Source organism: Bombina bombina, chromosome 2 (genome assembly GCF_027579735.1).
Source record: "Bombina bombina isolate aBomBom1 chromosome 2, aBomBom1.pri, whole genome shotgun sequence".
Lineage (NCBI taxonomy): Eukaryota > Metazoa > Chordata > Amphibia > Anura > Bombinatoridae > Bombina > Bombina bombina.
This window is the reverse complement of record NC_069500.1, coordinates 327820313-327844255: the sequence shown is the minus strand read 5'-3', so window position 1 is coordinate 327844255 and position 23943 is coordinate 327820313. Positions and strand designations below refer to the sequence as shown.

The window sequence follows — 23943 nt, the reverse complement described above, 5'->3', positions numbered from 1 at the left end:
ATCCTACCAGGAGGGGCAAAGTTTCCCAAATCTCAAAATGCCTATAAATACATCCCTCACCACACCGACAATTAATTAATTTTTACCAACTTTGCCTCCAATGTAAGTAAGATTTCTACGTTGATATGCGTTTCTCAGCATTTTGAAGCCCGGTTCCTCTCAGAGTACAGTGAATGTCAGAGGGATGTGAAGGGAGTATCATCTATTGAATGCAATGGTTTTCCTCACGGGAGATCTATTTCATAGGTTCTCTGTTATCGGTCGTGGAGATTCATCTCATACCTCCCTTTTCAGATCGACGATATACTCTCATATTCCATTACCTCTACTGAAAACCGTTTCAGTACTGGTTTGGCTATCTGCTATATGTGGATGGGTGTCTCGGTAAGTATAATTTTATTACTTAGACACCCTCCGCTATGGTTTGGCACTTTATTAATATAAAGTTCTAAATATATGTATTGTACTTACATAAACCTGACTCATGGCAAATATATTTCCTTTTTTAGGAAAAAAAAATTCTTATCTGGGGTTTAGTCTTTTTTTCAAATTGACTGTTTTTTTTCTTTCAATTTCACAGGCAAAATTAGGGCCGCGAGGGCGCAAAATGCCAAAGTTTATTGCGTCATTCTTGGCGCGAAGGTACGTCCTATGACGCAAATTCGTCATTTCCAATTCGTTTTAGTTGACGCCGAGTTCCTTGCACAAGGTTGCGTCAATGACGCGAGTGTGTCATTTCCGGATATTGTTGGCGCCAAAATAATTTCAGTTACATTGTGCGTCATACTTGGTGCCAAAATAATTTAGTTATTTAAAACCCCATTCCTATATGCCTCTTGCCTTTTTTTCTATCTCAGAGGGTTATGCTGTTTGCATTTTTTTCCCATGTAAGGAAATTTATAATTTTGCTTTATATGTTGTTTTTTTCTCTTACATTTGCAAGATGTCACAATCTGATCCGGTCTCCGAAATCACTGTTGGAACCCTGCTGCCTGATAACGGTTCTACCAAAGCTAAGTGCATTTGTTGTAAACTTGTGGAGATTATATCTCCAGCTGTGGTTTGTAATAGTTGTCAGGATAAACTTTTACATGCAGATAATGTGTCCATCAGTAATAGTACATTGCCTGTTGCTTTGCCTTGAACATCCAATGTACTAGATATACCTGTGAATTTAAAAGAATTTATTGCTGATTCTATTCAGAAGGCTTTGTCTGCCATCCCGCCTTCTAATAAACATAAAAGTTCTTTTAAAACTTCTCATAAAGTTGATGAAATTTCAAATGACCGACAACATACTGAATTATCTTCCTCTGATGAGGATCTATCTGCTTCAGAAGATCCTTCCTCAGATATTGACACTGACAAATCTACTTATTTATTTAAAATGGAGTATATTTGTTCTTTGTTAAAAGAAGTGTTGATTACATTGGATATGCAGGAAACTAGTCCTCTTGATATTAAAACTAGTAAACGTTTAAATTCTGTTTATAAACCTCCTGTGGTTACTCAAGAGGTTTTTCCAGTTCCTGATGCTATTTCTGATATGATTTCTAAGGAATGGAATAGGCCTGGTACTACTTATATTCCTTCTTCAAGGTTTAAAAAATTGTATCCTTCGCCAGCAGTTACATTGGAGTTTTGGGTAAAGATCCCCAAAGTTGATGGGGCTATCTCTACTCTTGCTAAACGTACTACTATTCCTACGGAAGATAGTACTTCTTTTAAAGATCCTTTAGATAGGAAACTTGAATCTTATCTAAGGAAAGCCTATTTATATTCGGGTCATCTTCTTAGGCCTGCAATTTCTTTGGCTGATGTTGCAGCTGCATCAACTTTTTGGTTGGAAAATTTAGCGCAACAAGAATTGGATTCTGATTTGTCTAGCATTGTTCGCTTGCTTCAACATGCTAATCATTTTATTTGTGATGCCATTTTTGATATCATCAAAATTGATGTTAAATCTATATCTTTAGCTATTTTAGCTTTGTGGCTTAAATCTTGGAATGCTGACATGACTTATAAGTCCAGATTGCTATCTCTTTCTTTCCAAGGTAATAAGTTATTTGTTTCTTAGTTGGATTCGATTATTTCAACTGTCACTGGGGGGAAGGGAGTTTTTTTGCCTCGGGATAAAAGACCTAAGGGTAAATCTAAAGCTTCTAACCATTTTCGTTCTTTTCAACAGAATAAGGAACAGAAACCTAATCCTTCCCCCAAGGAATCTGTTTCCAATTGGAAACCTTCTTCAAATTGGAATAAATCCAATCCATTTAAGATAAAAAAGCCGCCCCCAAGTCCGCATGAAGGTGTGGCCCTCTTTCCAGCTCAGCTGGTAGGGGGCAGATTAAGATTTTTCAAGGATGTTTGGATAAATTCTGTCCAAAATCATTGGATTCAGAGTATTGTCTCTCAGGGGTACCGAATAAGATTCAGAGTAAGACCTCCTGTGAGAAGATATTTTCTCTCACGCATCCCAGCAAATCCAGTAAAGGCTCAGGCTTTCCTGAAGTGTCTTTCAGACCTGGAGTTTTTAAGGGTAATCATGCCAGTTCCGTTTCAGGAACAGGGTCTGTGGTTTTATTCAAATCTATTCATTGTCCCAAAGAAAGAAAATTCATTCAGACCAGTTCTGGATCTGAAAATTTTGAATCGTTCTGTAAGAGTACCAACTTTTAAAATGGTGACTATAAGGACTATTCTGCCTTTTTGTTCAGCAAGGACATTATATGTCCACAATAGACTTGCAGGATGCGTATCTTCATATTCAGATTCATCCAGATCCTTATCAGTTTCTGAGATTCTCTTTACTAGACAAGAATTACCAATTTGTTGCTCTTCCTTTTGGCCTAGCGACAGCTCCAAGAATCTTTTCAAAGGTTCTCGGTGCCCTACTCTCTGTAATCAGAGAGCGGGGTATTGCGGTGTTTCCTTATTTGGACGATATCTTGGTACTAGCTCAGTCTTTACGTTCTGCAGAATCTCAAACAAATCAACTAGTGTTGTTTCTACAAAAACATGGTTGGAGGATCTATTTACCAAAAAGTTCTTTGATTCCTCAGACAAGGGTCACCTTTTTAGGTTTCCAGATATTCAATGTCCATGACTTTGTCTCTAACAGACAAGAGACGTTTAAAATTGGTTGCAGCCTGTCGGAACCTTCAGTCTCAGTCATTCCCTTCAATAGCTATGTGCATGGAAGTTTTAGGTCTCATGACTAAAGCATCGGACTCGATCCCCTTTGCTTGTTTTCATATGAGACCTCTTCAGCTTTGTATGCTGAACCAATGGTGCAGGGATTATACAAAGATATCACAATTAATATACTTAAATCCCAATGTTCGACTATCTCTGACTTGGTGGTTAGATTACCATTGTATAGTTCAAGGGGCCTCTCTTGTTCGTCCAACCTGGACTGTGATCACAACATTTGCAAGTCTTTCAGGTTGGGGAGCTGTTTGGGGATCTCTGACAGCACAAGGGGTTTGGAAATCTCAAGAGGCGAGATTACCTATCAATATTTTGGAACTCCGTGCGATTTTCAGGGCTCTTCAGATTTGGCCTCTGTTGAAGAGGGAACCGTTCATTTGTTTTCAGACAGACAATATCACAACTGTGGCATATGACTTTCAGACTTTACATCCGGGGGAGTGGTCCCTTCATCCAGATGTGTTTTCTCAGGTTGTTCAGATGTGGGGTCTTCCAGAAGTAGATCTGATGGCTTCTCATCTAAACAAAAAACTTCAGGTCCAGGGATCCTCGGGCGGAAGCAGTGGATGCGTTGACACTTCCTTGGTGTTATCAACCTGCTTATATTTTTCCGCCTCTAGTTCTTCTTCCAAGAGTGATCTCCAAAATCATCATGGAGCAATCGTTTGTGTTGCTGGTGGCTCCAGCATGGCCTCACAGGTTTTGGTATGCGGATCTTGTTCGGATGTCCAGTTGCCAACCTTGGCCACTTCCATTAAGGCCGGATTTTCTGTCTCATGGTCCGTTTTTCCATCAGGAACTCAAATCATTAAATTTGAAGGTATGGAAATTGAACACCTAGTGCTTAGCCATAGAGGTTTCTCTGACTCAGTGATTAATACTATGTTACAGGCTCATAAATCTGTTTCTAGAAAGATTTATTATCGAGTTTGTAAGACTTACATTTCATGGTGTTCTCATAAATTCTCTTGGCATTCTTTCAGAATTCCTAGAATTTTACAGTTTCTTCAGGATGGTTTGGATAAGGGTTTGTCTGCAAGTTCCTTGAAGGGACAAATCTCTGCTCTTTCTGTTTTATTTCACAGAAAGAATGCTAATCTTCCTGATATTCACTATTTTGTACAGGCTTTGGTTCATATCAAGCCTGTCATTAAATCAATCTCTCCTCTTTGGAGTCTTAATTTGGTTTTGAAGGCTTTACAGGCTCCTCCTTTTGAGCCTATGCATTCTTTGGGCATTAAACTACTTTCTTGGAAAGTGTTGTTCCTTTTGGCCATCTCTTCTCCTAGAAGAGTTTCTGAATTATCTGCTCTTTCTTGTGAATCTCCTTTTTCTGATTTTTCATCAGGATAAGGCGGTTTTGCGGACTTCATTTAAATTCTCACCTTTGTGGTTGTGAATTCTAACAACATTAATAGAGAAATTGTTGTCCTTTCCTTGTGTCCTAATCCTAAGAATTCTTTGGAGAGATCCTTATATTCTTTGGATGTGGTAAGAGCTTTTAAATATTATGTTGAAGCTACTAAAGATTTCAGGAAGTCTTCTAGTCTATTTGTTATCTTTTCTGGTTCTAGGAAAGGTCAGAAGGCTTCTGCTGTTTTCTTGGCTTCATGGTTAAAGCTTTTGATTCATCAAGCTTATTTGGAGTCGGGTCAAGCCCCGCATCAGAGAATTACAGCTCATTCTACTAGATCAGTCTCCACTTCATGGGCTTTTAAGAATGAAGCTTCAGTTGATCAGATTTGCAAAGCAGCAACTTGGTCTTCTTTGCATACATTTACTAAATTCTACCGTTTTGATGTATTTGCTTCTTCAGAAGCAGTTTTTGGTAGAAAAGTTATTCAGGCAGCTGTTTGTTTGATTCTTCTGCTTATGTTTTAAGTTTTTCTTTTTATTTATGAGAATAAACTTATATTTTGGGTTGTGGATTAATTTTTTTTCAGCGGGAAATGGCTGTTTTTAGGCGATCTACAAACAGCATTGAGGTCCTGCAGTATTGTTTATTAGATAAATATAGAAAACAATCCCATCTTCAGCAATGCCCTGTGTATGTGTCCTGTTGTGCCTTACAAACTGCTTTAGTTTTAATGCAGCATCAACCTATACAGTGAATTGAACTAGTAATGTAACCTTTTATAAATATGATGCTTTTTACCTCTGACTGAAGTATCTTCAGTCTTAATGTCGCTTGTGGGAGGGGAGACAAGTAGGAGGAAGAAAATATAAGATTTTATGTTAATTATAAATGTTAAGTTATCAAGCACAAATTAAATGCATAACTTTACTAATTAATTAAATCATAATTTGCACAACACACATTGAAAACTATTAATATTAGCCAATTTTGAATTCCTATTGCGTTAAATGTTATCCAGGTGATCCGTAAAATGAGCCAGGTTACTCTTAAATTGCTATGTATATTTGATTCTATAATTATGAGTTTAGTAGAAACAATGTACAGACATTCTAACAATGACAAAACAAATCTATGCTACACGTGATTTATTATCATATGGGCTTATTGAGAACTATTACTTTTTTTTCTTCTGTATTTTTATTATTAATTTTATATGTTTTGATTTGTAAGTTCATATATTCATGTTTGTATTTCGGATAACAGAAATCGGCAGTGTGGTGTGCCCTGGGGTTAACACTGCACCCTTAGTTTAAAAGAAATTGGGGAGTTCTTTAAATAGTAATATTTTAATCAATCGTTTGTATAGTGTCTTCTTAAATGGATATGAAACCCAAAATATTTATTTGGTGATTTTAAACAACTTTACAATTTACTTCTATTTTCAATTTTTCTTTGTCTTGTGGTATGGTTTGTCGAAATCAGAGACATATACTTAGGAGCAGGCCCATTTCTGGAGCACTATATGGCAGCAGTTTTGCAAGAATGTGAGCTATTTGCAAGAGCAGTAGATCACAACACTATCTCTTGCCATGTAGTGCTCCACATGCCTATCTAGGGGTCTCTTCAACACAGAAAATCATGGGAACGAAGCAAATTTGATAATAAATTGGAAACTTTTTAAAATGGTATGTTCTGTCTAAATCACAAAATGCATTTTTTTGGGTTTCATATCCCTTTAAAATATGTTAATTTATATCGCTTAGCAAATATAGCTGATAAAAATGCTATTTTAGTGTATTTATAGAAATACAAATGTAATGTGCAGAATTTTTTAAAACTTTTTACAATGCATAACTATAGATTCCATGGAAGTCAAACCAATTATGACTCGCAAGTTAAGGCGAAGACCAAATGATCCCGTGCCAATTCCTGACAAGAGGAGGAAACCTGCCCCTGATATCCTTTTATTGGCTTAGAGTGCGATATGATCATTACAGGTGAAAAGGTTGTCTACAGCTGTTGTAAGGTACAATTGGTTATTATATTTATTGACATTATAGTTTGAACTCTCAAAAATTTTTCTAAACCTAATGGTCAGAATTTTACAACAAAATTATTTTCAATATGGTAAGTCCGGTCTGTACAAATACTTAAAAATGTCTGAGAAATTGTGGTAAATGGTTTTGTATAATGCTTGCATTTTAGTAAAGTTATCGCCTGTAGGAGACTAGAAATAGACTGGTTTGGAAGTGAAATAAGCTATGTTTATTCATAGACTGCTTCATTGTCGTAGCCAGATTTTTACAAGTAAATTCCATGTCTACAGTGACAGGTAAGTATCCTGCAAAATGTCCTAATTTCATCTTTATCATTTTTCCTCACATGTTCCCTGATTTTTAAAGTTGGAAAACACACAATAAAATAGGCTTTTGACCGATCATTCTGGAAGGAAAGTTTGAATTATTTTGCAATGAAGTAATATGGATTCTTCTGATCTAAAGCCGTTCTATCATGTGAGGTAAGCCATTCACATTCTGATTCAAGCACAGGCTAAGTGATTATATTGTTCTCTCTTAGAGACTCAACGATGTATTTATTCTGTGTTTTCATTCATTTTTTCAATGTAAAATATTTCACCAATGTGGTGAGGCTCCTCTTTTGAGAATGATGGACAGTAACCTCCTGGCTATTTTTTTTTTTTTTTTTTTTGGTCGGTCCTTTCTTTAAAGTGAAGGTAAACTTTCACAAATGAGTGCCCGTTTTTTAAAAATATTAATAACAGGGGCACTTACTTTCATGAAAGTTTACATTTCAGTGGTTTTGTTAAAATACTTATCTTTTTCTTCTTGCAAGCCAGAGCAGGTCGTCTCTTCTTATGTCAGCAATGACGAATACAGCTTCCCCCCCCCCCCCCCCGAGCAAACATTGCAGTGCATTATTGTTCTTGTGTGATTGGAGGAAGCTGGATTTTTCATTGCTGACGTAAGAAGAGACGAGCTGCGGGTCGTGTAATCGCTGCTCCGGCTTGCAAGAAGAAAAAGGTAAGTATTTTAACAAAACCGCTGAAAGAGCCCCTGTTTTTTAATAATTTTAAAAACCTGGCACTCATTCGTGACAGTTTACCTTCACTTTAAGAGAGGTATGTGGACAAAAACACTCCAGTTTCTTTCCTATGGCATGGAGAGTCCACAACTTCATTTCAATTACTAGTGGGATATTCAACTCCTGGCCAGCAGGAGGAGGCAAAGAGCACCCCTAACAAAGCTGTTAAGTGTAACGTCCCTTTCCTATAATCCCCAGTCATTCTCTTTGCCTTTATCAACAGAGGATTTGCTAAGTTTGTGTCTGAAGATATTTATTCCTTTTAATGGGTACTTTTCCCTGCAAGCAAGGATTGGGGTCTAGCTGTGTCCACGTTAATCTCTTTAGTAAGAGTAGTGGTGGCTTTTATCAGTTAGAAGGCAGCGAGGTAGTCTTTGCTTTACTTTTAACACTTTGCTGCCCCTTTGCAGAAAGCCAGGGTTGGTTACTCTGTTCATTCTTTTGCTACAGGTCTCTGACAGGGAGTGGAGTACTGGTCACACCTAAGTAGCTGTTATCTGCCCTGCAGCTGGATCCACAGGAAAGTGCCTTTGCCTTCTAGGTACTGAAGGACAGCACTTTTGAAGTTACCTCTTAAATTGATCTATTTTGGGACTTGGTTATCCTTATTGATAAGGGTACATATTATGGGCAGCTTTTCTGGCACTTTACAGCTTTATATGTTGAGAAGACAGTAAGAGAGACTAAACTTGGCAGAGGGGTTTTGTTAAGGGATTTTACCTTTCCCTTATTTTTGCTTAGCTTCAAAGAGAGTTAAGGGGCTAAGAAGTTTTTTTTTTTTTTTTTTACTTTATCGGGCCATTTGTATTTTTCGTGCGTTTGTTATGTGGCGCGGTTTCTTTTTTGGCAGCTCATGTGACTTCCGCTGTATCAGAGCGGAGCTTTGTGAGCTTAACCGTGACGGCTTGTACTTGAAGAACGGATCGTTTGTCCAGAGGAGAGGATCGCGGCAGAGTGTCTTGCTTCCTCTTGCTAGTGGGGTATTCTGTCACGGTAGGAGCCTCAGGCAACAGAGCGGATTGTCTGAGGTTGTTTTTAGGGTGACAGTTTCTTTTACCCTCAGTATTTTTAGTCTTGTTTATGCAATAAGTCATCTAAATTGGTGCATTATTGTTCTTGTGTACAATTTACTTAAATTCTAATTGTCATATTTAGTGGGATCTGATTTCTGTAGCTATGGACTCAGAACAGGATCAGTCAATTTCTTGCTATGTTTAGAGGCCCAAATTGTCCCGCCTATGCAATTTTGTTCCTCATACTTAGCTAAAACTTTAAAATTTAAATACAAGTTACTCCCTTCTGAGCCAAGTGTCTCTCAGGATAATGCTGTGCGTGACATGCCTCAGCTTTCTCCACAAACGTCCCAAGCTTTAATTGTTTCTCGTGCTGTTTCCTCTCAACCTCCTGGGGGTGTTTATTTACCTGGGGATTTTGCCGCACAGATAACTTCTGCAGTATCTGCGGCTTTATCTGCTTTCCCTACTTCGGGTAAGCGTAAAAGGAAATCTAAACATTTGTCTGCTAGTAAGGTTTCTGACGCTAAATCCGCGCTGGTCAACCTTTCCCAAATGTCTAATGATGATACTTCAGTAGTTTCTGAAGGTGAGATCTCAGACTCTGACACAATGGAGGGAAAATCTTCTGAATCTGAAGAAGTTAATTTTAGATTTAAGCTTAAACATCTCCGGTTGCTTCAGAAGGAGGTTCTGGCTACTTTGGATGACTCTGAACCTTCAGTTGCTGTTAAACCTAAAAAGTCTACTAAAGTTAAGAGTTTATGATTCTCCCTCTTCTGTGGATGTTTTTCCGGTTCCAGACAAGATGTCTGAAATTAAAGCTCAGGAATGGATTAAGCCAGTAGTTCCCTTTCCCCCATCCTCTGTTTTTAAAAAAATGTTTCCTGTTGCTAACTCCATTCTTGATTTATGGCGCACTGTGCCTAAAGTAGAAGGAGCTATCTCTGCTCTAGCTAAAAGAACCACCATTCCTATTGAGGATCGGTTTTCCTTTAAGGATCCCATGGATAAGAAGCTTACTTAAAAAAAAGATGTACATCCATCAAGGTTTACAGTGGCAACCTGCGGCAAGTATTGCTACGGTTGCGTGAGCAGCATCTTATTGGTGCAATGCCCTGTCTGATCTGATATCAGAAGAAACTACGATAGAGGAGATCCAAAATAGGATCAAAGCTCTTAAACTGGCCAATACCTTTATCTGCGATGCCAACATGCAGGTACGATGGGAGCTAAGATGTCTAGCTTCACTGTTCTATCTTGCAGAGCTTTGTGGTTAAAATCTTGGTCGGCTGATGTATCTTCAAAGGCCAAGCTTTTGGCTTTACCTTATAAAGGTAAAACTCTATTTGGACCTGGTCTGGCGGAAATTATTTCTGAAATTACTGTTGGAAAGGGATCTTTCCTACCTCAGGACAAGAAAAATAGAGCTAAAGGCCGTCAGAATTCAAATTTTCACTCCTTTCGCAACTTTAAAGGACAAAAGTCTTCCCCCTTCTTCCAAGCCAGAGCAATCCAGGAACTCTTGGAAGTCCAGTCAGCCTTGGAATAAGGAGAAGCAAAACAAGAAACCTTTCACTGATTCAAAATCAGCATGAAGGGTCCGCCCCGATCCAATTTTGGGTCAAGTGGGGTGCAGGCTTTCTTTTTTCACAAAGCTTGGATATGCCCAGATCTGTGGGCTGTGGACATAGTATACCAGGGATACAGAATAGGATTCAAGTGTTGCCCTCCAAGGGGCAGATTTCTCCTGTTACTCGGGTAAAGAGGGAGGCCTTCTTAAACTGCGTAGAGGACCTATCCTCCTTGGGAGTAATTGTACCTGTGAGAGAACGGGGACTAGGATTCTACTCAAATCCTTGTGGTTCCCAAAAAGGAAGGAACTTTCAGTCCCATCCTAGACCTAAAGTCCCTCAACAAATTCCTATGGTTTCCGTCCTTCAAGATGGAAACTATTTGTTCCATCCTTCCCTTGGTTCAGGTTAATCACCAGTTTCTAAGGTTTGCCTTTCTGGACAAGCATTTCCAGTTTGTTGCACTTCAGTTTGGTCTTGCCATGGCTCCCATAATATTCACTAATGTTCTGGGGTCTCTTTTTGGCAGTGGTCAGATCCCAAGGAATTGCTGTGGCACCTTACCTAGACTACATCTTGGTTCAGGTGTCATCTTTTTATCTAGCAAAATCTCATACAGATATGTTGTTGTCTTTTCTATGTTCCCATGGATGGAAAGTGAATCTGGGAAAGAGTTCCCTTGTTCCAGCTACAAGAGTGTGTTTCTTAGGGGCAATCATAGATTCCCTGTCCATGAAAATTTTCCTGACAGATGTCGGGAAATCCAGACTTCTTACTTTGTGCCTTTCATTCCAGTCTGCTATTCGTCCATCAGTGGCTCAATGCATGGAAGTGATTGGTCTGATGGTCGCTTCAATGGACATCATTCCTTTTGCCCTTTAGGCTGGGGAGCTGTTTGGGGTTCTCTAAAACCTCAGGGCCTGTGGTCTCGGGAAGAGTCCTCTCTTCCTATAAACATCTTGGAGTTGAGAGCGATCTTCAATGACTTGACTGCTTGGCCTTAATTATCTTTAGTCCGGTTTATCAGATTCCAGTCGGACAATATCACCTCAGCTTACAAAGTACGGATCAAGAGATCCTTAGGCTGCTCTGATAGATGCTCTGGCGGTTCATTGGAATTTCAGTCTAGCATACCTGTTTCCTCCGTTTGCTCTCCTTCCACAAGTCATTGCTCGTATCAAACAGGAGAAGAGCGCCTGTGATTCTAATAGCTCCTGCCTGGCCTCGCAGGATCTGGTGAAGATGTCATCTCTCCCCCCTTGGAGGTTACCTCTGAGGAAGGACCTTCTAATTCAGGGTCCATTCCTCCATCCAAATATAGATTTTCTGCTTGGAGATTGAATGCCTAGATGGTCTGGAGAAAGGTTTGTCAGTCAGTACTCTAAAGGGTCAGATTTCTGCACTATATATTCTTTTGCACAAACGTCTGTCAGATTTACCAGATGTTCAAGCTTTTGTTCAGTCCCTGGTCAGAATCAGCCTGTGTTTAAACCTGTTGCTCCTCCTTGGAGCCTTAACCTAGTTCTTAAAGTTTTGTTGCAGGCTCTGTTTGAGCCAATGCATGTTGTTGATATAAAGTTGTTATCTTGGAAGGTTTTGTTTCTCCTTGCTATTTCTTCCGCTCGCACAGTTTCTGAGCTTTCAGCTCTGCAGTGTTATTCCCCGTACCTTATTTTTCATGCATATAAGGCGGTCCTTCGTACTAAATTGGTGTTTCTCCCTAAGGTGATGTCAGATCGAAACGATAATCAGGAAATTGTTCTTTTTGTCCTAATCCTTCTCATAAGGGAACGTCTTTTGCATAACCTGGATGTTGTGCGTGCTCTAAAATTTTATCTACAAGCTACTAAAGATTTTCGGCAATCTTCTGCCTTGTTTGTTGTTTTCTCTGGAAAGCGGAGGGTCAGAAGGCCACTTCTACTACCCTTTCCCTCTGGTTAAGAAGTATAATTTGTTTTGCTTATGAGAGAGCTGGACAACAGCCTCCTGAGAGAATTACGGCTCATTCCACTAAGGCTGTCTCCTCATCTTTCAAAAATGAAGCTTCTGTGGAACAGATTTGCAAGGCGGCAACATGGTCCTCTTTGCATACTTTTTACAAATTTTATACTTTTGCCTCAGCTGAGGCCTCTTTTGGGAGAAAGGTTCTTCAAGCGGTGGTGCCTTCGATTTAGGTCCTCCTGCCTTGTTCTCCCTTTTCATTCTGTGTCCTCTAGCTTGGGTATTGGTTCCCACTAGTAATTGGAATGAAGTAGTGGACTCTCCTTGCCATAGGAAAGAAAACAAAATTTATGCTTACCTGATAAATCTTTCTTTCTTTCTGGGCATGGAAAGTCCAAGACCCCGCCCTCTTTTTAATTATAATTCAGCAGTTTTTTTTTTAGTAAACCTCAGGCACCTCTGTACCCTTGTGTTTCTTCTTTTTCCATTTTCCTTCAGCTGAATGGGGATTATATGGGTAAGGGAAGTTACACTTAACAGCTTTGCTGGGGGGCTCTTTGCCGCCTCCTGTTGGCCAAGAGTTGAATACCCCACTAGTAATTAGAATGAAGTCGTGGACTCTCCATTCCCGGAAAGAAAGAAATTTATCAGGTTAGCATAAATTTTGTTTTTACATTTGTTTTCCTGTAAAAGACAATTTGTAGCTTCCAAGCGTCCCCATGTATTTTTCCTCAGGATAAAGAATGTTTGTTTTTTTAACAAGCTATTCTGTGTTTATGCTTTACAGTGTTATAATGGTCAAGCTGTCTACACAAGGACATAGGTACACAAGGGTCTAAGATGCTGGAGAAGCAGAACTTCTGAGATACCACAAGCTACAAAGCCAGGGACACACAGTGGGCTATTGTAGTTTACCTTAACTGAAATCCTCCACCCCTTTCAGCACAAAAGCAAGCACACATCATATAATATGGCTTTTCTCAGTATGGTATTAATATGATGTAACAACTGTGTGACTTGTCATTATTTTTTTTTCAGTTAGGGTACGAAGACATCCCAGAGACGAAATGCCAGAAAATTTGTTATAAAAATCTGGGGTCCTTGTACTGTAGGTTAGCCACACCTTTACTATTAGTTGCTTCTTTATTATGGAGGTTATAGAGGTGGGTGCCTCTCCACCAGTTTTATTGGTGTATAGGCACCCACCTCCATAATGTTTTGCTGAAATCACAATTTGTATTTTTTCTTGTGGCAATTATTTATGTGGTCTATATGTCTCTCTGAAATTGTACTTGCTGAAGTGCAATAAAAACGTCTTTATTCTTTTCCTGTCTTATATTTGTAGTTTACGAGCAGTTAATCTGAGTTTTGTATGAAGATTCAAGGGTTGCCTTTCACTTGCCCATTATCCAGCTTGTCTCAATCTGGTTGGCTGGTAGAAGTTATTTGGCAAAGGAGATGTATCTATTTTCTAAAAAAATAAATAGAAATCCAAAGATGTAATTTGCTTTCAAAGTTTCAGTGAATTTTATTAACAGAAACAAAGTAATTAGATTCATCAATTGTATTACAAATACTTTTTTTTATAAATGTACTCATTTTAGTTAAAAGAAATCATTTTAATTGTTTATGTAGGGAGTACAACAAATATACTTTTTTTTTGTCCCCAGTCATCAGCATTTATGTGCTTCTTATCAATTGTGTTAGTAAATGTGTACATAGAAGGATCATATTCAAATGAGTTTGCCTTAATGTCTAGCACCTCAGCTAAATTATCTTCTGACAGATGAACAGATTATGGAAGATTTGAGGACCCTAAACAAGGTGAAGAGTTTTTATACTGGTGTTTTTTTTGTTTTTTGTTTTTCCCTTCGTTTTTATTAATATATTAACTCCGCTCTAAGATGGCCATATTAGTTTATAAATGTATCAAAATTAATTTGGTAATAGCTTTTTGTAGGTTTTGTTTGAAAACCAATTACATTTTGAGAATGTGTTAGAAATATATTCTGCACAATAAGAGGGACTATGACATATCATGGCTTTGTATGAAGTGCAATTGCTAAAATATACTGTAAAGTTTGCTAATTCAAGATTTTGTCAAAAGTATTTAAGAAAACTGAATTTGCTTTAAAAAAAAAAATGTTTTATATATATATATATATATATAATTTTTTTTTTTTTTTAAGCAAATTCAGTTTTCTTAAATCCTTTTGACAAAATCTTGAATTGTTTGTTAGAATCAATTTCTGAAGGCAATTGCTTTTCTCAAAACTGATACTTTGTACAAAGCTGTTTGCTATTTTTTTTATCAATGTTCACTTTGTTCCCATCTACCTTTTTAAGTATGCCAGAAAAATAAATAAGGCACCAAAATATATTTCAGTATAATACGCGAGGGCATGTCTTTTTAATCATACCTTTTTACATGGTCTCTTTACTACCACCAATCAATGTCATTTTAAATATATATATTTACATGTTGTGAAATGATTTTTAACTTCATCACATTTTTTTTTAGAAAGTGTATCATATCTCAGTTCCTGCCTGCACCCAACAACTACAATCTTGTGTAAGTCTGCCTTGAGCTAATGTGTTGGACCAGACTTTTGGACTAACCTGCTTTCACTTCTGAAGTGCTCTAAAGCTATGTAGTCTGGGACATAAAAAAATGTGTGTGTGTATATATATATATATATATATATATATATATATATATATATATATATATATATATACACACAAAATGTGTGTGTGTGTGTATGTGTATTTATATATATATATATATATATATCTCACTGTTTACTAGAATGCAGTTATATAAACTGGTTTCATTAGTGCCCCTTTTAATACATTATATTTAAAACAAGCCATGAACCCCTTCTCCCTGGCACACACCAGTATGTACATCTCCAAAAATTAATCATCCTTTATATTGTATATGTTTTATTGTAGCGGACGGTTAACTCGGAAAGAAAATGTTTCTTACTTTAAAGGGACAGTAAACCTTAAAAATAATGTTATATAATTCTGCACATAGTGCAGAATTATATAACATTATATTAGCGCAAACGTTTTAAAACAATATTTCCCCTTTGCTTTTTAAAGTGAATGTCAATTTATCCGGTTTGGATAATATAGTTATGTAGACAATCATCCTATTAAGCATACCGCCACAATAATTTTTTACTAAAAGTAATCATTTATTTCTAATTTCATATCGTAAATATGCTTCATTTACTTTACTCGCTCCTCCCACTCACTGTTTCCTGATTCTCCTCCATATTACGTAAACAGCGGTCCCACCCGCTGTTTACGTATCCGCAATGCGCGCTCCTGTTTACTATTGCCATTGCGCATGCGTTATTCCGGTTTCCGCTGTCAAAAAATATAGTATTCATTGAATGAGTCCATTCAATGAAAACTATCGTTGCGAAGCGGACAGTATCTCCTAACACCCCAGCCTGTTATACCGCCAATTAGCAGAGAAATACATATTGAGTGTAAGTCACTTTCTATAATATAAAATCAATTACTTTTCTCAAGCCATCTAACTGTATTTCAAAGTACTTATATGCAATGTACAATGTACTTATATACGGAGCCCTTTCATATCAACTTACCGAGTGCTGAAATAGTTAGGAAATGACAGGACTCCGTATACTGTTCTATTGCGCATGCGCGAAATGTGCACAAGCTGACGATAAATTAGCTTTCAACCAGAATCGAACGCATGCGCAATAAGGACTTCTTACGTCATTCTAAGGGGGTGGGTCCCCCCTGTGGTTAAAGACGTTATTGGCTAGTAAGACGTCCTTTATAAACAACAGGAATGGAGCGCAAATGCCGGGTGGAGGATGATAATAACGAGAAACAGGATAAATTAGTGAAAATAAAGGTAACGATTGAAAAAATTAGCAATTGATGAATGAAAGTCCACTTTTTTATTAACATTAGTTACACATATGTTTAGACAGGAAGCTGACTTTACATTCACTTTAAATAAAACCTGCGGTTTTACAGACCCGCTCTCTGTGATCTTCTGAGCGGGTCTGTTTTTTTCAAACAGCGCATCGGGCCAGCTGTATAGTCACAGCCCGGCCCGACCACGCCATAGCACTAAGTGCAGCTCGCTCCTGCTGTCTGACAGAGCAGGAGCGAGCTGCACTTAGTGCTATGGTGTGGTTGGGCCGGGCTGTGACTATACAGCTGGCCCGATGCGCTGTTTGAAAAAAACAGACCCGCTCAGAAGATCACAGAGAGCGGGTCTGTAAAACAGCAGGTTTTATTTAAAATTCAAAGGGGAAATATTGTTTTAAAACGTTTGCGCTAATATAATGTGATATAATTCTGCACTATGTGCAGAATTATATAACATTATTTCTCCAACATTGGTGTGTCCGGTCCACGGCGTCATCCTTACTTGTGGGATATTCTCTTCCCCAACAGGAAATGGCAAAGAGTCCCAGCAAAGCTGGCCATATAGTCCCTCCTAGGCTCCGCCCACCCCAGTCATTCTCTTTGCCGTTGCACAGGCAACATCTCCACGGAGATGGTTAAGAGTTTTTTGGTGTTTTAATGTAGTTTTTATTCTTCTATCAAGTGTTTGTTATTTTAAAATAGTGCTGGTATGTACTATTTACTCTGAAACAGAAAAGGATGAAGATTTCTGTTTGTAAGAGGAAGATGATTTTAGCAGACAGTAACTAAAATCGATTGCTGTTTCCACATAGGACTGTTGAGATGAAGTAACTTCAGTTGGGGGAAACAGTTAGCAGACTTTTCTGCTTAAGGTATGACTAGCCATATTTCTAACAAGACTGTGTAATGCTGGAAGGCTGTCATTTCCCCTCATGGGGACCGGTAAGCAATTTTCTTAGTCAACTTACAGAATAAAGGGCTTAATAAGGGCTAAAAAACTGGTAGACATTTTTATGGGCTAAATTGATTGCTTTATTTGGGCATATTATTCAGATTTAGGCTAACAATTGGCATTTATAATCTTGGGGAACGTTTATAAAATGGCAGGCACTGTGTTGGACACCTTTTTCAGTTAGGGGGCCTTTCTAGTTATAGACTGAGCCTCATTTTCGCGCCATTACTGCGCAGTTGTTTTTGGAGAGCAGGGCATGCAGATGCATGTGTGAGGATCTAAGAATCACTAAAAAAGCTTCTAGAAGGCGTCATTTGGTTGGGTCTCAGCAAAGACTATAGCTGGGACTGTATAGGGGTTAAATTTTAAAACGGCTCCGGTTCCGTTATTTTAAGGGTTAAAGCTCTGAAATTTGGTGTGCAATACTTTTAATGCTTTAAGACACTGTGGTGAAATTTTAGTAATTTTTGAACAATTCCTTCATACTTTTTCACATATTCAGTAATAAAGTGTTTTCTGTTTGAAATTTAAAGAGACAGTAACGGTTTTATTTTAAAACGTTTTTTGTGCTTTGTTGACAAGTTTAAGCCTGTTTAACATGTCTGTACCTTCAGATAAGCTATGTTCTATATGTATGAAAGCCAATGTGTCTCCCCATTTAAATTTATGTGATAATTGTGCCATAGCGGCCAAACAAAGTAAGGACAGTACTGCCACAGATAATGATATTGCCCAAGATGATTCCTCAAATGAGGGGAGTAAATATGATACTACATCATCTCCTACTGTGTCTACACCAGTTTTGCCCATGCAGGAGGCCCCTAGTACATCTAGTGCGCCAATACTTATTACCATGCAACAATTAACGGCTGTAATGGATAACTCCATAGCAAATCTTTTATCCAAAATGCCTACTTATCAGAGAAAGCGCGATTGCTCTGTTTTAAACACTGAAGAGCAAGAGGGCGCTGATGATAATTGTTCTGTCATACCCTCACACCAATCTGAAGGGGCCATGAGGGAGGTTTTGTCTGATGGAGAAATCTCGGATTCAGGAAAAATTTCTCATCAAGCTGAACCTGATGTTGTGACATTTAAATTTAAATTAGAACATCTCCGCGCACTGCTTAAGGAGGTGTTATCTACTCTGGATGATTGTGACAACTTGGTCATTCCAGAGAAATTATGCAAGATGGACAAGTTCCTAGAGGTTCCGGTGCCCCCCGACGCTTTTCCTATACCCAAGCGGGTGGCGGACATAGTAAATAAGGAGTGGGAAAAGCCCGGCATACCTTTTGTTCCCCCCCCTATATTTAAGAAATTATTTCCTATGGTCGACCCCAGAAAGGACTTATGGCAGACAGTCCCCAAGGTCGAGGGGGCAGTTTCTACTCTAAACAAACGCACTACTATTCCTATCGAAGATAGTTGTGCTTTCAAAGATCCTATGGATAAAAAAATTAGAAGGTTTGCTTAAAAAGATTTTTGTACAGCAAGGCTACCTTCTACAACCTATTTCATGCATTGTTCCTGTCACTACGGCAGCGTGGTTCTGGTTCCAGGAACTAGAAAAGTCGCTCAGTAGAGAAACTCCATATGAGGAGGTTATGGACAGAGTTAACGCACTTAAATTGGCTAACTCTTTTATTTTAGATGCCGCTTTGCAATTAGCTAGATTAGCGGCGAAAAATTCAGGGTTTGCTATCGTGGCGCGCAGAGCGCTTTGGCTAAAGTCTTGGTCAGCGGATGTGTCATCCAAGACAAAATTGCGTAACATCCCTTTCAAAGGTAAAACTTTATTTGGACCAGAATTGAAAGAGATTATTTCAGACATCACTGGGGGAAAGGGCCACGCCCTTCCACAGGATAGGTCTTTTAAGGCTAAAAATAAGCCTAATTTTCGTCCTTTTCGCAGAAACGGACCAGCCTCTAATTCTGCATCCTCTAAGCAAGAGGGTAATACCTCACAACCCAAACCAGCCTGGAAACCAATGCAAGGCTGGAACAAGGGTAAGCAGGCCAAGAAGCCTGCCACTGCTAACAAAACAGCATGAAGGAGTAGCCCCCGATCCGGGACCGGTTCTAGTGGGGGGCAGACTCTCTCTCTTTGCTCAGGCTTGGGCAAGAGATGTTCAGGATCCTTGGGCGCTAGAAATAGTTTCTCAAGGTTATCTCCTGGAATTCAAGGAACTACCCCCAAGGGGAAGGTTCCACAGGTCTCACTTATCCTCAAACCAAATAAAGAGACAGGCATTCTTACATTGTGTAGAAGACCTGTTAAAAATGGGAGTGATACACCCAGTTCCAATAAAGGAACAAGGAATGGGATTTTATTCCAATCTGTTCGTAGTTCCCAAAAAAGAGGGAACGTTCAGACCAATTTTGGATTTGAAGATCCTAAACAAATTTCTCAGGGTACCATCGTTCAAAATGGAAACTATTCGAACGAATCTACCCACCATCCAGGAAAGTCAATTTATGACTACCGTGGATCTAAAGGATGCGTACCTACATATTCCTATCCACAAGGAACATCATCAGTTCCTAAGGTTCGCATTTCTGGACAAGCATTACCAGTTTGTGGCCCTCCCATTCGGGTTGGCCACTGCTCCAAGGATTTTCACAAAGGTGCTAGGGTCCCTTCTAGCGGTTCTAAGACCAAGGGGCATTGCAGTAGTACCTTACTTGGACGACATTCTAATACAAGCGTCGTCTCTGTCAAAAGCAAAGGCTCATACGGAGATCGTTCTAGCCTTTCTCAGATCTCACGGATGGAAGGTGAACAAAGAAAAAAGTTCTCTGTCCCCGTCAACAAGAGTTCCCTTCTTGGGAACAATAATAGATTCCTTAGAAATGAGGATTTTTCTGACAGAGGTCAGAAAATCAAAACTTCTAAGCTCTTGTCAAGTGCTTCATTCTGTTCCTCGTCCTTCCATAGCGCAGTGCATGGAAGTAGTAGGATTGATGGTTGCAACAATGGACATAGTTCCTTTTGCACGAATTCATCTAAGACCATTACAACTGTGCATGCTCAAACAGTGGAATGGGGATTATACAGACTTGTCTCCAATGATTCAAGTAGATCAAAAGACCAGAGATTCACTCCGTTGGTGGCTGACCCTGGACCATCTATCCCAGGGATTGAGCTTCCGCAGACCAGAGTGGGTCATTGTCACGACCGACGCCAGTCTGGTGGGCTGGGGCGCGGTCTGGGAATCCCTGAAAGCTCAGGGACTATGGTCTCTGGAAGAGTCTCTTCTCCCGATAAACATTCTGGAACTGAGAGCGATATTCAATGCTCTCAGAGCTTGGCCTCAACTAGCAAAGGCCAAATTCATAAGGTTTCAATCAGACAACATGACGACCGTTGCATATATCAATCATCAGGGGGGAACAAAGAGTTCCCTGGCGATGAAAGAAGTGACCAAAATAATTCAATGGGCGGAGGATCACTCCTGCCACTTGTCTGCGATCCACATCCCAGGAGTGGAAAATTGGGAAGCGGATTTTCTGAGTCGTTAGACATTCCATCCGGGGGAGTGGGAACTCCATCCGGAAATCTTTGCCTAAATAACTCAATTATGGGGCATTCCAGACATGGATCTGATGGCGTCTCGTCAGAACTTCAAGGTCCCTTGCTACGGGTCCAGATCCAGGGATCCCAAGGCGACTCTAGTAGATGCACTAGTAGCACCTTGGACCTTCAACCTAGCTTATGTATTCCCACCGTTTCCTCTCATTCCCAGGCTGGTAGCCAGGATCAATCAGGAGAAGGCCTCGGTGATCTTGATAGCTCCTGCGTGGCCACGCAGGACTTGGTATGCAGACCTGGTGAATATGTCATCGGCTCCACCATGGAAGCTACCTTTGAGACAGGACCTTCTTGTTCAGGGTCCATTCTATTTTTGGGAGAAAGGTTTTGCAAGCTGTGGTGCCTTCCGTTTAGGTAACCTGATTTGCTCCCTCCCTTCATCCGTGTCCTAAAGCTTTGGTATTGGTTCCCACAAGTAAGGATGATGCCGTGGACCGGACACACCAATGTTGGAGAAAACAGAATTTATGCTTACCTGATAAATTACTTTCTCCAACGGTGTGTCCGGTCCACGGCCCGCCCTGGTTTTTTAATCAGGTCTGATGAATTATTTTCTCTAACTACAGTCACCACGGTACCATATGGTTTCTCCTATATATATTTCCTCCTGTCCGTCGGTTGAATGACTGGGGTGGGCGGAGCCTAGGAGGGACTATATGGCCAGCTTTGCTGGGACTCTTTGCCATTTCCTGTTGGGGAAGAGAATATCCCACAAGTAAGGATGACGCCGTGGACCGGACACACCGTTGGAGAAAGTAATTTATCAGGTAAGCATAAATTCTGTTTTCTCTTGTTAAGTGTATCCAGTCCACGGATCATCCATTACTTGTGGGATATTCTCCTTCCCAACAGGAAGTTGCAAGAGGATCACCCACAGCAGAGCTGCTATATAGCTCCTCCCCCAGCTGTCATATCCAGTCATTCTCTTGCAAGCCTCAACCAAGATGGAGGTCGTAAGAGGAGTGTGGTGTTTTATACTTAGTTTATTCTTCAATCAAAAGTTTGTTATTTTTAAATAGTGCCGGAGTGTACTGTTTATCTCAGGCAGTATTTAGAAGAAGAATCTGCCTGCGTTTTCTATGATCTTAGCAGAAGTAACTAAGATCCATGGCTGTTCTCACATATTCTGAGGAGTGAGGTAACTTCATAGAGGGAATGGCGTGCAGGTTTTCCTGCAATAAGGTATGTGCAGTTAATATTTTTCTAGGGATGGAATTTGCTAGAAAATGCTGCTGATACCGAACTAATGTAAGTAAAGCCTTAAATGCAGTAATAGCGACTGGTATCAGGCTTATTAATAGAGATACATACTCTTATAAAAATGTAATATAAAACGTTTGCTGGCATGTTTAATCGTTTTTATATGTATTTGGTGATAAAACTTATTGGGGCCTATTTTTTTTTTCCACATGGCTGGCTTGAATTTTGCCTAGAAACAGTTTCCTTAGGCTTTCCACTGCACAGCAAAAATTACAGACACAGACATCCAACTTCTTCCTGCATGATCCAGGACATCTCTGGAGGGCTCAAAGGGCTTCAAAGTCATTTTTGAGGGAGGTAAAAAGCCACAGTAGAGCTGTGGCAGTTGTTGTGACTGTTTTAAAAAAAAAAAAACCCAAAAAAACGTTTTTGTCTTTTATTATTCCGTTTTGAGTATTAAGGGGTTAATCATCCATTTGCAAGTGGGTGCAATGCTCTGCTAACTTGTTACATACACTGTAAAAATTTCGTTAGTGTAACTGCCTTTTTTCACTGTTAATTCAAATTTTGACAAAATTTGTGTTTCTTAAAGGTGCAGTAACGTTTTTTATATTGCTTGTAAACTTGTTTAAAGTGTTTTCCAAGCTTGCTAGTCTCATTGCTAGTCTGTTTAAACATATCTGACACAGAGGAAACTACTTGTTCATTATGTTTGAAAGCCATGGTGGAGCCCCATAGGAGAATGTGTACTAAATGTATTGATTTCACCTTAAACAGTAAAGATCAGTCTTTAAATGTAAAAGAAATATCACCAGAAGATTCTGACGAGGGGGAAGTTATGCCGACTAACTCTCCCGACGTGTCAGACCCTTCGCCTCCCGCTCAAGGGATGCACGCTAATATGGCGCCAATTACATCGGGGACGCCCATAGCGATTACCTTGCAGGACATGGCTGCAATCATGAATAATACCCTGTCAGAGGTATTATCCAGGTTGCCTGAATTAAGAGGCAAGCGCGATTGCTCTGGGGTTAGGTGAAATACAGAGCGCGCAGATGCTGTAAGGGCCATGTCTGATACTGCGTCACAATATGCAGATCATGAGGACGGAGAGCTTCAGTCTGTGGGTGACATCTCTGATTCGGGGAAACCTGATTCAGAGATTTCTAATTTTAATTTTAAGCTTGAGAACCTCCGTGTGTTGCTTGGGGAGGTATTAGCTGCTCTGAATGACTGTAACACAGTTGCAGTACCAGAGAAATTGTGTAGGCTGGATAAATACTATGCGGTGCCGGTGTGTACTGATGTTTTTCCTATACCTAAAAGGCTTACAGAAATTATTAGCAAGGAGTAGGATAGACCGGGTGTGCCTTTTTCCCCACCTCCTATATTTAGAAAAATGTTTCCAATAGACGCCACTACACAGGACTTATGGCAGACGGTCCCTAAGGTGGAGGGAGCAGTTTCTACTTTAGCAAAGTGTACTACTATCCCGGTTGAGGACAGTTGTGCTTTTTCAGATCCAATGGATAAAAAATTGGAGGGTTACCTTAAGAAAATGTTTATTCAACAAGGTTTTAATTTACAGCCCCTTGCATGCATTGCGCCTATTATTATTATTCTAGTTTGAGGCCCTGGAAGAGGCCATCCATACAGCTCCATTGACTGAAATTGACAAGCTTAGAACACTTAAGCTAGCTAACTCATTTGTTTCTGATGCCATTGTTCATTTGACTAAACTAACGGCTAAGAATTCCGGATTCGCCATCCAAACGCGTAGGGCGCTATGGCTTTAATCCTGGTCAGCTGACGTGACTTCGAAGTCTAAATTACTCAACATTCCTTTCAAGGGGCAGACCTTATTCGGGCCTGGTTTGAAGGAAATTATTGCTGACATTACTGGAGGTAAGGGTCACACCCTTACTCAGGACAGGGCCAAAGCAAAGGCCAAACAGTCTATTTTTCGTGCCTTTCGAAATTTCAAGGCAGGTGCAGCATCAACTTCCTCCGCTTCAAAACAAGAGGGAACTGTTGCTCAATCTAAGCAGGCCTGGAAACCTAACCAGTCCTGGAACAAAGGC

At 39.6% G+C, this 23943-nt stretch overlaps 1 protein-coding gene across 2 annotated transcripts in view; it reads left to right on the top strand.

Annotated features, from left to right (window-relative positions):
• Positions 1 to 23943, top strand: part of SUDS3 (SDS3 homolog, SIN3A corepressor complex component) — a 109934-nt gene that overhangs the window by 37448 nt on the left and 48543 nt on the right. For both annotated transcript variants that reach the window (XM_053701677.1, XM_053701676.1), the window contains exons 7-9: positions 6428 to 6523; positions 13960 to 14021; positions 14719 to 14769. In XM_053701677.1, coding sequence (XP_053557652.1) covers positions 6428 to 6523; positions 13960 to 14021; positions 14719 to 14769 — 209 coding nt within the window. The remainder of the gene's footprint in view (positions 1 to 6427; positions 6524 to 13959; positions 14022 to 14718; positions 14770 to 23943) is intronic.